General features: G+C 42.3%; 1 protein-coding gene across 1 annotated transcript in view; it reads right to left on the bottom strand.

Annotated features, from left to right (window-relative positions):
- The window catches only part of hydin (HYDIN axonemal central pair apparatus protein), a 106,156-nt gene that overhangs the window by 13,816 nt on the left and 80,165 nt on the right, over nt 1-12,175 (bottom strand). The window contains exons 44-65 of the mRNA XM_072695200.1: nt 11,628-11,784; nt 11,323-11,535; nt 9,999-10,424; nt 9,550-9,756; nt 9,228-9,445; nt 8,855-9,037; nt 8,643-8,762; nt 8,214-8,373; nt 7,923-8,095; nt 7,175-7,373; nt 6,871-6,970; nt 6,658-6,757; nt 6,130-6,298; nt 5,767-6,008; nt 5,564-5,669; nt 5,004-5,208; nt 3,102-3,334; nt 2,861-3,012; nt 2,559-2,754; nt 2,356-2,464; nt 1,290-1,523; nt 544-917 (exon numbers count right to left, since the gene is read on the bottom strand). Coding sequence (XP_072551301.1) covers nt 544-917; nt 1,290-1,523; nt 2,356-2,464; nt 2,559-2,754; nt 2,861-3,012; nt 3,102-3,334; nt 5,004-5,208; nt 5,564-5,669; nt 5,767-6,008; nt 6,130-6,298; nt 6,658-6,757; nt 6,871-6,970; nt 7,175-7,373; nt 7,923-8,095; nt 8,214-8,373; nt 8,643-8,762; nt 8,855-9,037; nt 9,228-9,445; nt 9,550-9,756; nt 9,999-10,424; nt 11,323-11,535; nt 11,628-11,784 — 4,276 coding nt within the window. The remainder of the gene's footprint in view (nt 1-543; nt 918-1,289; nt 1,524-2,355; nt 2,465-2,558; nt 2,755-2,860; nt 3,013-3,101; nt 3,335-5,003; nt 5,209-5,563; nt 5,670-5,766; nt 6,009-6,129; nt 6,299-6,657; nt 6,758-6,870; nt 6,971-7,174; nt 7,374-7,922; nt 8,096-8,213; nt 8,374-8,642; nt 8,763-8,854; nt 9,038-9,227; nt 9,446-9,549; nt 9,757-9,998; nt 10,425-11,322; nt 11,536-11,627; nt 11,785-12,175) is intronic.

Raw genomic sequence — 12,175 nt, 5'->3', positions numbered from 1 at the left:
ATTTTAGCCACATGCATTTACACTTGGTAGTCAGACTGAAATCCAAATGCGGTGTGGGGCAAAATAAGCAAATTCCCTTATTGTGCAGGTATTACTACTGGTGTTTCAGTTGTACTGGGAGGAGTTATGGTTGGTATGCTTCTTGGAGAGGCAGATACATTTATACTGCTGTTGTGTCGCTCAAAACATCTCAGACCACCTCCTGTGGTTTGAGAGATCGAATCAGTATCTGTTGTAAATGCATCTTGGGTGATTTGTACTTGCATTCTTATGTGGCTTGGACTATCCAGATACAACCCTGATTCTCAAGATGGATGAAGCGACCATTTGTAAATAGGGTCTTAAAAACACTGAGGATGCCAGAAAACCCAAGAATATCACAGGACAAGAAGCATTTTTGCAAGATTGCAAGACTCTTAGCTGACTAGAAAAAAGCATTGCTGTAATATCTGCCTAAAATTCCTAAAACTTAAACGAACTTAATAGGGAATTCATTATGATATTATTATTTTTGACCCAGCTGAGTCATCACTTCCATCTCACCTTTTTTTTGGCTGGCTGCTGGAGCGAGGCCTGCTTATCAGCATTCACCCACTTGACAGTGCGACGACGATCATCCCAATCTGGCACTTGGTCCACAGGCTGCTGAAAGGTTATCCGGCAGAGTTTACACTTGACAGCCTGTGCGCTCAGCACAATGGGCTGCTCTGAGCTAAGGCTCACTGTAACCTCTTTGCTGCAGCCAGCATGGAGGTGGCCTATCCGGGGTGAGAAGCGCAGCTGCGGGCCATCAGGAGGCCACTCAAAACGGAGAACTTCCACGTTGCTGTGGTTGCGCATGGTAAAAGTGTCATTGTAGAGGCAGCCCACATGGCAGTCTCCAAAGTAAAGGAGGTTGGACCTGTCTGTGGAAGCTGCTTGATAAAGAAAGGGCAACAATAATGGGGAAGTGACTTTTGCTTGTCTTTATTTAGAGGCATTCTGAGCTTTAACGAGTCTCTCTGGTCTCCCATGTCAAATTTAGAATTGTACAATTCTTTTGCATTTGAGTAGAGACTTTTTCTTTCACATTTATGTTGCCATATAATTCTTTTTTAACTAAACCTTTCCTATTCATTTCCTTAAACCCAAATTCTAACGATGAACGCAAGCTAGTAGATTATTTACAATTCTGCTAAACTGTTTCTATTTGCCTTAATTAAAGAAAGTGTTTTACCTTTTTTTAATAAACATTCAGTGCAAAACAATGTAGGTTCTGTTCAGCTGGAAAACATGAGGAGTGAATTCACCTTCAGTGCTGTCCTGGTCCTGAGGAACCTTCTTGTTGATATTGTCTAAAGAGATGATGTCATGGAAGCCCTCGCCCAGCAGCTGGACCAGTGTCTCTTCATATTGGTTGTCTTGTACCACTAGCCGCATGTTGGCCTCAAAACTCTGAGCCACCTCAGGGCGAAACAGCACCTCAAACTCTGCCTGCTGGCCAGCTAATAGGGTCAAGTTGGCCACATATGCCATCTGCTTCACTGAAAAGGAGCATAAGTGACAAATTAAGAGAAAAACTTGAATAGTCTTGGTAAGGTGCGAGGAGAGCTTTAGTGTGCTTTGGCTTGGATTCCACAAGTCTCTGGGACTGTATTGGAATCATGAAGCACCATTCTTCTAGAAGATATTTCCACAATTTCTGTTTTGATGAGGGTGGCAGAGAACGTAAACTAGCACCTCAGTCCACCAAAGTAAGAGAACCCTTTGGAAGTATCTAAATTTCTGCATTAATTACTATAAAAATGTGGTTCGATCACTGTCAATTGACAATTATGGACAAACACGATCTAACTAAACTAGTAGCTAAAATAGCAGACAAACAGTTGCATCATTTATTTTATAGAGTAAACTGAGTAAACATCCACAGTGACGACTAGAAAAAGTAAGTCTAAAAGGTCAATTGGGTCTGCTCAGCATATACTGAATTAACATGCCACTGATAATGTGTACCCCTATGATCATTTCTATTGCTTCTTTAGTAAAATTCATTTAAAGAGTTGATCTTTAAGGTAGACAAGCGCTCATTCCACTGATTAAATGACTGTTATAGTGAATCATAGAGGACTTAAGGACAGTATTTTACACTGGCTCTCAAAGGTGAAAAAATGAGTCCGGTTGGAGAGCCCAGAAAATGAGTTTGTTGTTGTGATCTGTTTCTTTTTATTAAAAACAGTACATATTCAGCTATTCATATCATTCACTCATGTCTGGGCTCTGATCGTGAGTCTTTACACAGTCACAGTCTCTACTAACATGAATAGGAATATTGTGTGAATCATGTTTGAGTTGTCCAAATGTACCCAAACATCTCACCTGTATCATTGACACTGCCTACATGTGTGGAGGAGATGTGGCTGCATGTTGTGTTTGGTGCAGTCGTAAGTCCAAACACTCCCATCTTGTCAAGTAGATCAATGCAAAGCTGTAAGAGTTATGAAGATGTATCAATCAGGTGTTATATCTGAGCCCTACTGGCCACAATGTCAGCCTTTTAATAATGATGTAATTTGTCTTACTCGTGCAGGTACACTGCTGACATTCTTGATGACCAGCGGAAGGGTCTGTCCCCTGCCAACCAGCAGTCGTTTGAACTGCAGCACTGGCTGTCCCTGGCTAGTCCTCTGGGCTGGTTTCACAACAGTGATGCACGGCAAATTGCCTTCCCCAACTAAATCAAACACCAGTGCTTTGCTCTTGCCCATTGGGGACACACTAATAAAGACAAGACCAAAGATGTCAGATTTCAGATTAGGAAGAGCAAATATTTCAATGTCAAAATGTCTTACACATAGATGTTAGATGCAAATCCTCTACATACCCGCTTGCCCCCTCCAGAGTTGCTTCAAACACTCCGAGGTAGGTCTGCATGGTTGGAGGGGAAAAAGTGATTGTGGCGAAGGCGTGTGAATGGCTGGGGATACTCATCCGTGTACGGCTTAGCTCAAACACCTCGGCGCGGCGCTCTGACATCTGAAACAGCCAGACAGTAAGTAAATATAATCAAACTCACTAAATATTTATTCTCTAATATTAGTAGCCAAAAATGCAACAGCACCCACCTTGGAGAACACAGACCTGACCTGCAGACTAAGCTCACACAGCACTTTGCCAGGGTTGGTGAGGCGGAAGCGGGCTTTGGCTGACTGGCCCACCAGTACATTGTTGAAGAAAAACTTGTTCTCGTCTTGGATGTAGATGCCCGTGGCATCTTGATACTGCTCACAGTGTAACATGTTACTGTTCTTACACAACCAGTGCTCCTCAAAGATAGAAGCAATGTCCTTGGCAATGTCTACACAAAGGGAGAGGGGAAGAAATATAAAATATGACCACAATTCTATCTATCATTAAATTTGAAATTTGAAATTGTATTTCACACACAACAGACATTTACACTGCCAGTCAATGATTTGCACTTCCACATTTTGTAGTAGTCCGTTGGCAGTGTTGCATGGCATGGCAGGCCTGCTTTTCTTGTTTTGTCAAACCTGCAGCTCTCTCTTTTCACAGTTGAAACAGAGACTTGGTCCAGTGTTAAGCTTTACTACAAGGTGTTGTCACGTTAGCCGCCTATCACACAATGATGCTGTTATGGATTTGAGTCTGTCATAACTCTTCCTGTACCAGACCCCTTCCCAAAAGCTAATAAATGTCTGCTGTATTTCACCAGTATTGCTCTCCTCTCAATATAGAATGGGCATTCTTAAAAGTGGGTCAGATTCACGTCTGCACCCCCCTGACCAACCTGGAGAGCTAAAGCTAGGGCCAGAGCCAAAACTGGAGCGCTTGCCTCGATTTAACGACTGGGTGCCCACCCGAACCCCACCCTACCTCCACAACGCGTAGACAGCCACCAAAGTGGAGTGGGAAGGACAATGGGAAGGACAATGGGGCATGTGGGGCTTGTATCTGCACATGGACTTTTAACTTGGTTGCAGATATCAAAACCTGTTCGCAATTCAAGATCATGTAGGATAGTAAAAAACGAAACTTCTCTGTCTCAGGCTCTGTGCGTAGTCATGGTAACGTAAACGAATTTTGATGACCAGAGATAGAGGGCTTTCAGTCACATACATTTATTAGCTAGGATATTAAGACCACACCCAGACCGTTTACAGAGATGTCTAATGATTGCACTTTTCAGTGCAGTTTTGGAGGAGTGTTTTATCATATTTATGCTTTGTGTTTTCCATTTAAACTTTGCTGAAGGCTTCACTTAACACCCAAGTTTAGTATTATTCAAAAAAATTCAATATATCAAAATGTGTTTCCAGGGGCTTAGAGCGTTATAATGGTCTCCCTGTCTCCCTTTGTTATGTGTCTTTTTCAAGACATTATGATAGCTAGCCGAACGTGCAGTGTTGTCTAAATATTGTGGTAGACAGTGCAGTCACACACTGTCTGTTTCAACACTGCTTTCATACAGATTATATATGTCTGTAAACTGTAAATTGTTTCCGTCCATTCCCAAAGCTTAATTTACTGCTATTCAATTCCATTTATTTAATTAACATTATTTTTTATTTTTCTTTAGGTCATATTTTTCATCAGAAGCCCTTGTTTTTACTTGTTTACCTTTGTACCATGTGAGGTCATTGGATGTTATACAATTTCAGGTTTTATTACCTGGACTTGAACTGCTGTTAATAAAATGTCAATTCTGGAAAAATTGGGGTCGTTCAAAAATCTTTGACCGATAGTGTAATGCTCCCATAATTTGCTGTGTGAAAATGTTATTACCTACTCTTGTGCATTTTATGGAAAGAATAGCAAAATCAGCATTTCAGCATGTTTGTGTTCCTAGATAAAGTATGAAATTGAAAAGTACTCAAGTGTTAAATGTGGCTGTCCTATACTCAGGCGAGAATATTACACAATGGAACATTAGCAGAGAATTGTGATGGCTCAGCAGGAGAGGTTAATGGTGTAAGTATTACATATTCATATCCAGTGCCACAAACCTGGCACGCAGACTTCTGCCATCAGACTGTAAGGAATTCCTCCTGGGCTGTCAGAAGGGTCACGGTCAGTTATTTCCACAGCCAGGCACTCTTCCCAAAAGCCTGCCTGCTCTGCCACACAGTCCACGGTGACCACTTGCTGGCCATGGGGGGGCAAGATGCCGAAGCATGGAGACAAGGAAAACACCCCCATAGTCATGCGGGTCTGCAAGCATTACAAAGATAAAAGGGTGAAATATATTATAGACCACATATATTATATGGACTAAAGTATTGGGACACCTGTTCTTTCATTGTTTCTTCCAAAATCAAAAATATACTTTGTACCACTCTAGTACCACACCAAGGCAATGTGCATGGTGCCAACATGTTCATGTTTATCTGCTCCAGAGAGTCCTATTCCATTGGCAGTACTTCTCTACAGGAACTAGACAAGCTGTGTGTGCATTTGCACATCTGGGTCAGCAATAAAGTAGCTGAATGCATTCATTAAAAGACGTGTTCACAAATATTTAGACATAAACTGTATGTTTTCCATTACATTTGTCAAAGCATTCTACCTGTGTGGGCACAGTAGTGTCTTTCTGGATAGACTCAGACCGCCGTAGTTTGGTAGCAGTAAAAGGCTTTGCAGATGGACTCTCTCGTGAAGCCTTCTTCCCCATACTATGAGAAATGAGACTTTTAAAAAGAGAGGAGAGGAGAGAGGAGAGAGGAAATACATCTTCACAAGATATTGACAAGCAATGTCCAATATTCATACCCTTTTCTCTGTGCAGGAAGTGGGAGATTATTAGACGTTCTGGAGATTGTGAAACGGATCTCAAAGTCGCCCCGGTTCTCCACAGTTAGAGTCCGCGTCTTGCGAGAGCCGTAGACCCGAGCACCGAAGTTGATGTTGTTTGGAGGGACGATGCAGTACTTAGAGAACAAACACTGTGCAGACACTTTAATGGGTATGGTGGTGATGATTTCCCCACCCTTCACTACATTTGGCTCAATCACCTGTAACAAAGGACAGTCAACAATTAGGCACCTACAGTAGGTACAGTAAGTCTAAAATAATAATAGTGACTGGTCAGATGTAGTATGTAGATTGAAGATTGATTTGAAGATATGGAGAGACCTGGCACTTTAAGATTGGCTGATCTTTGATCGACACCTCCCCATTGTGGCAGAAGACGAACTGGACAGAGGTGGGTCGGTCAGTGGGGAACAGGGAGCCTCTTTGGGGCGTGACAGTGAAGATGGAGTTAAGGTTGGGCATTCCAGACTCTGTGGGCTCCAGCATGAACCTGCAACCATGGACGTCCAGCAACATCATCTCACATTATAGCTATTCTCAGTGAATCCTCTCCTCAATAAGAATAGTTGTGGGTTCTGCTCACTGTTTTACTGTGTATGTGTGTGTTCACTGCACCGATGGTTAAAAGGCATAGGTCAAAGTAGGCCATGCGTTTTAGAGTGTTTGCACACTTGCCTTGAGAATGTTTCTGGCCTAACACTGGCCTAACACACACAAGGTATGTTTAGCTTCAATGTTCTTATAGGATCTGTGGTGTTTTGGAATTGGTTTTCTTTCAAAGGGACTGAGAACTTTGTTAAGATACATGGCATTATGGAGGTTATGAATATAATCTGAATGTGAACGTACATGTAGGCTATTTCATATTTGCCTTTGTTTTTCAGATTAACCGATATCTTCACTTCATCTCCTACTTTGATTAATCCGAAGTCCAGACCACCATCCGCACCTGAAAAATATTGTGCAAAAATAAAAATTAACTGTGATTTATGGACAGATAAAGATGTTCAGTACATTTGGCACACCTATGGGCTGCTGTCCGAAGTCTCACATTATACCTACCTTTGGGATAGGTGATGTCCAGAGCAACATCATACGCCTCTGCTATAATCTGGATGTTTTCTGTATGGACCACACCAAGAATATTCTCCACATCTGACACCTGACCAAAACAAAGACACACTTTTTTAGACATTCAAGCACAGGCCAACAGCAAGCACTGATGCTCTGACATTTCTTTTTAAACCGTAAACAAAGGTCATTTACCTTCAGTTGTATCAATACTACTATAATCACTAATGCATTTTTTGAGATGGAACAATTATGAACTATGCTAATGTTTAAGCCATTCTTTGGTTTATTTTACCTCAAGATGTATGGATTTTTTTAAACTTATGGGTTTCATGGCTCGGAAGTACATGAGAATTGAGAATTCAGACTGAGGCATGATGACGCCATGGTCTTGTGACACACTGAATTCATCCCCCAGCAGCTCCAGTCCACTTAGTTTCCAGGCCACTGGCAGAGTGGTGGGATTCCGCAGGCACAGACTCCGTGTTTCCCTTCTGGAGAAACACAACCACAGAAGCGTGCAGCACTGCATCAATGTGACCTTCACTATTTACCTTATTCTGCCATTCTGCTCTACTGTTGCACCGGAAGTTCTGACACATAATAAACAAAGAGGCCCCCAACTAGGGTTATTGAATAACACATTATAAACATTATAAACTATTAGAAATTATGATTATATTTTAATCTTGCCCTCTTTTATGCTATAAAAGAATAAGTAAATATTATAGATTATAAAACACATAAAACACTTAAATTTAAAACATTTGGCAGATTATCCTCTACATCTGATTATTTTAATCATGTTACAGAGGTGGGTGAATATAGTGTTAGTAGTCTTGCCCAAGGGCCCTTGTTGGTATAGAGCTTTGCTATGTCCACCTTGCTCAGGAGGAGAGCTGATGCTCAGTCTCCTGCATAGAGGGTAGCACTGTTACCCAATACACTATACCAAATAACCAACATATTAAAATCAATATGGCTTCAGAGGACCACTAATATGTGCCATAGTGGTATAATGGTATAACTGTAATGGCCCACACCTGTGCAGGAGAATCTTGTCAAAGTGAAGCTGCTTGCGCTCCATCTCCAGCTCAGGCCGGACTCCTCTGCAGATGAAACGGAAGACTGCAGGATCTGGGTTGTCCTTAATACAGCACACCACACTGTCCTCTATGAGCCCTGGGGTGGTGGGGTACGCCCATACTCCAAGCTCCTGCGAAAACCACACGGGTCTTAGAGATGCTTCCTTCACAGAACAACACCATAGACTTAGCATGATGTTTTTCTCCATATAGGATAACTTTGGTGATTTAAAGTTATATCAACCATACCTTTTTCTCATTGGGCTTGAGGACCATACTTGGTGGGTCCAGGAAGAATGTGGTGGCTTTGGTGTCTTGCTGGAAGCAGAAATGAACCTCTGCCTCCATTGGGGAGTTGTTGTGGATTACTAATCTCTCTGTATTTTCTGGGTACTTCTTCTCCTTGTATCTACATAAAGTAAGCAGCTGCCTTATTATTTTATTATGGATTGCCTACTACCTATGAAAGGCATTTGAGAGCGCAGTCTAAACACAGTCGCAATTATTGCGTTGGTTTGATCACAGAACAGAATAGTTATTTAAGCATTTGGTACCAAATTCTAGAGAAGACTTAAAATTGTCAGGCAATTAATTAGTATACAGGACAAAATATGTAGATGCAACATAATTCAGATTTTAAACAGATTGTTGGTGTGAACAGTGAGGCAGCACTTGTACCTGTCTCTGGTCTTCCCACAGAGCACCGGGCCAAAATCATACAAGCCTGAGCGGGTGATGTACGTCTTTTGCAAGCCATCCTCAGGCTGCAAGACCTTCTTACAGTGAGCGAACACTGTCCTGTCAAATACACAAACACACATACAGTCCCCTAACATGAACTGTAGTCCCAATCGTACTGCCTGTTCTTCAGATCTGCAGGTGTTACTCACTTATGATCTTTGCTGATTGTTGGGTAGGCGCAGATGCCTCTGAGGCAGAGCTGATAGCAGCGCTTAGTCCCCATCACCTCAAAGCTGAGTGTTTGATTAAACACACCCTTTTCAGTTGAGTTGAACCAAATCCTTAAAGTCACTTCTCCATTTGCCGGCACCACCCAACGGAAATCAGTGAGCCTTCAGGCGACCCACAGTGATACCCCAGCAGCAGACAACCAGCAACGAAGATGAAAAACTGTTATTAGCTTTTCTCAATGATGTATTTGCATTGGAAAGCATGGCTATGGTTGAGTGTGTGTGTTGTATGTTGTGTGTGTGTTAATTCCCTTTCCCTATGTGAAGGATTTTTTCTCATACTGCAACCTACCTCTGTTTCTCTTTCATAACTGACTGGCTGTCCACAGTCATGGACTGGTCACTTTTAGGTATGTGCTGGATTGTGTTGAGTGGTGCAGAGTGAACTTCTGCACTCTTGCCTCCTTTCTTGGCTGCGGATCGCCTCTTCTCTTTCATGTTTTCTTTAGATGGCTCCTCCTTTAGAAGAACCTTCTTCCCTTTTCCTCTGGTTGGAGATGCCACCTCCTCCTGGCAAGCCAATAAAAAAACGGTTATTTTGCTGATTCGCTTATGAACTGGCTTTACTGAAGACAGAGATGAACTTCTTTAGGGAAATCACATTGCACCCATACCTTGGCAATCACACTGGGACTCTGGGCCTCCAAGTCTGTCTTCTTCTTCACCTGAGCCAGGTCCTCCAGAGAAGAGGGCACCAAGAGGGCAAAACAGCTTAGCTGTGGGCTGAGCTCTGATCTCCTTTTAGGGTATGGGACCACTGAGAACAGCATGGGAGGAGGGATGGGTGGGCCACTAGGTCCAAGCCCCAAGCCATCCAAAACCTGTGATGTTGGTGAGCAAGGAAAAGGTCTGCTTTAGGATGTACATCAGGTAAGTGCATATTTCATTCTTCAGGCTTGGTTTTGGCCTTATTTGGTTATGTTTGTTCATGGTCATTAACAGACACACAAAGTGCATTCTTTTTTTGGGTTGAAAACTAATAGCTCTTTCATGTTAAAAGCCAGCATAGGAACTGGCAAAGTAGTAAGCTTATTAAGGAAGCACCAAGTAAATATTGCACTACCTCTTCTAAGGATGGCAGCTTCAGGCTGCTGAGAAGTTTGGTTTCGCTTAGCAGCTCCTTCTCACTCATAGAGATGCAGATTCGGGGAATGACCTCAAGTGCCAGCTCCCTTTCTGAAGCCTCTGTGTCATCAAACATTGAGTGTGCCTGGTTGGGTGGTGGTGACAGAAGCTCAGCTTTTGCTTTCTCCTTCTCTTGTCGCTCCCGGTTCACTTTCTCTTTTTCCCGCTCCTTCTTGGTCTTCTTACCAGAGGGCACCTGACGCTCAGTGACCTCCTCGTTCTCCTGTGGCTGCTCCTCAGTGGACAGTGATTGAAGGAGGAGACCCTGGGCCCGGTCCCAGTACTGCAGCACATGCTGGATCTGCAGTTGGCTCTGCTCATACAGGGAGAAGCGGAAGAGCAGCTGCCTGTCGGCCTCACTGGTCTGTTAACATTAGATCACATAGTGGAATTACTGCCTTATTTAGGAAAAATATGTAACGATACACTGGCCTCATGATTGATTGATTCAATTTAATTTGATTCACAATACTGGGTGGATGATTCAATATTGTGATATTAATATTTTAACAAGGAAAATTGATGACTGCATTTAACTGCATATTCTACTAATGAGACTAGAGCTGGGAGGCTGGAGGGATGTGGTGTATGACATCATTGTGCAGGACTGGGCTGTTGATTGTTGCTGGTTGTTGCTGCTGGGACAAGAAATCTCAGCATAACTGACGGAGATGGGAGTGGCTACTCAATTCTCCGAAAAACATGATGATAACTAAATATATAACCCACTTATAGTAATAATGAAATTGTAGTTTCAAAATTAGCTACATGTTAATAACACATATGTAGGCTATATGCTAAACTACACAATTGCCTAAAGATGTCAGCAGCTTCAGGCCTCTGAGGAGTCCTTTGGTTGGACCATTGGATTTGACGGAGGATTGCCACAGACAACCCGATATATCTGTGCACGTCGAAAGTAAACGCCTCCTTAAGCACCCCCATACTTTAAAAAAAGCTGCGGAAAACACATTTTCCACAGGGTATGACAAAAAATTTACCCGCATGTCGATTTGCACGGTAATAACATAACCTGAGGTTGCATTTCCTTAAGTATCCGTCACAGGCTACCAATCATTTGCATGAAAAATTTGAAGTTAGAGCTCAGTGAAGGCAACATTGCTACATTAATGGCAATTGTTAGTCAGGACAGAAAAGAGGCAACATTTAGTATTATCTGGTTAGTGCTAAAGGTTCTCAAAAAACACCTCAATATAAAAAAGTATGGACTTAGCATGTCATTAACTTCGGCTTAAACTGACCAGCTCTCCCTCCAGATCGTCCAGTGGCAGTGGAGAATCCTCAAAGCCAGCTAGCTTGATTCTGTCTTTCTTCTTGTTTCCTTCCTCGTCAAGCTCTCTAGCGGTCTCCAGAGGTGGTGACTCTCTACTGTCTTTTCCATCCACGCAGGACATCTTCCTGCCCTCTTTAGGGTGCTGCTCCAGTTTGGATTCAGGGCGCTGCACAAAAGCTGACTGTGGAAAGATTAGATTAATGGACAGAGATTATAGAGCTGCCTTTCAAGCAGGAGCACTCTTGTATGTTTGTCATAAGCTGCGGTTCTAACCTGTTTCCCTCCCAGCTGGCTTCTCTTTCCTGATAAGTCTTCTTTAAGGGGCTCCTTTTTTCCTTTCTTGATCTTTTTCTTCATCTCCTCCTCCTCTCGCAGTCTCTCTAATTCCTCCTGCTGCTTCCTTGCCTCCTGCTCCAACCGCTCCTGCTCCCTATAACAAAACCACAATTCAATTTAAGCAGTTCCTATTACTTCTCACTTACAGCCAGGGATGGATAATGGTAATATGACAGTGAAACACATATTACAATAAGCAGCATTTACTAACATTCCTCTTTCATTAGAAAATAGTTATTTCTTTGCTTTGAAAGATTAAAAGATTATTTTAAAAGATTATTTTATCTCAACCTAAGATGAAGTTGATAAGTCAAAACATATGATATCTGAAGTTTGCTTCTTTCGTTTTGAACGGGAGATGCTAGACTAAGTGACAAATCATGACAGATTTTTCGCCAAACATTACCTTTAACCACAGGAAACAGCCATGCCTCATGAGGGTTTTTCATCCACCTCTTTTACGCAAATTATGAACATGCACATAC

The sequence above is a fragment of the Salminus brasiliensis genome, chromosome 13, assembly GCF_030463535.1.
Source record: "Salminus brasiliensis chromosome 13, fSalBra1.hap2, whole genome shotgun sequence".
Lineage (NCBI taxonomy): Eukaryota > Metazoa > Chordata > Actinopteri > Characiformes > Bryconidae > Salminus > Salminus brasiliensis.
This window is presented reverse-complemented; position numbering and strand designations above follow the sequence as displayed.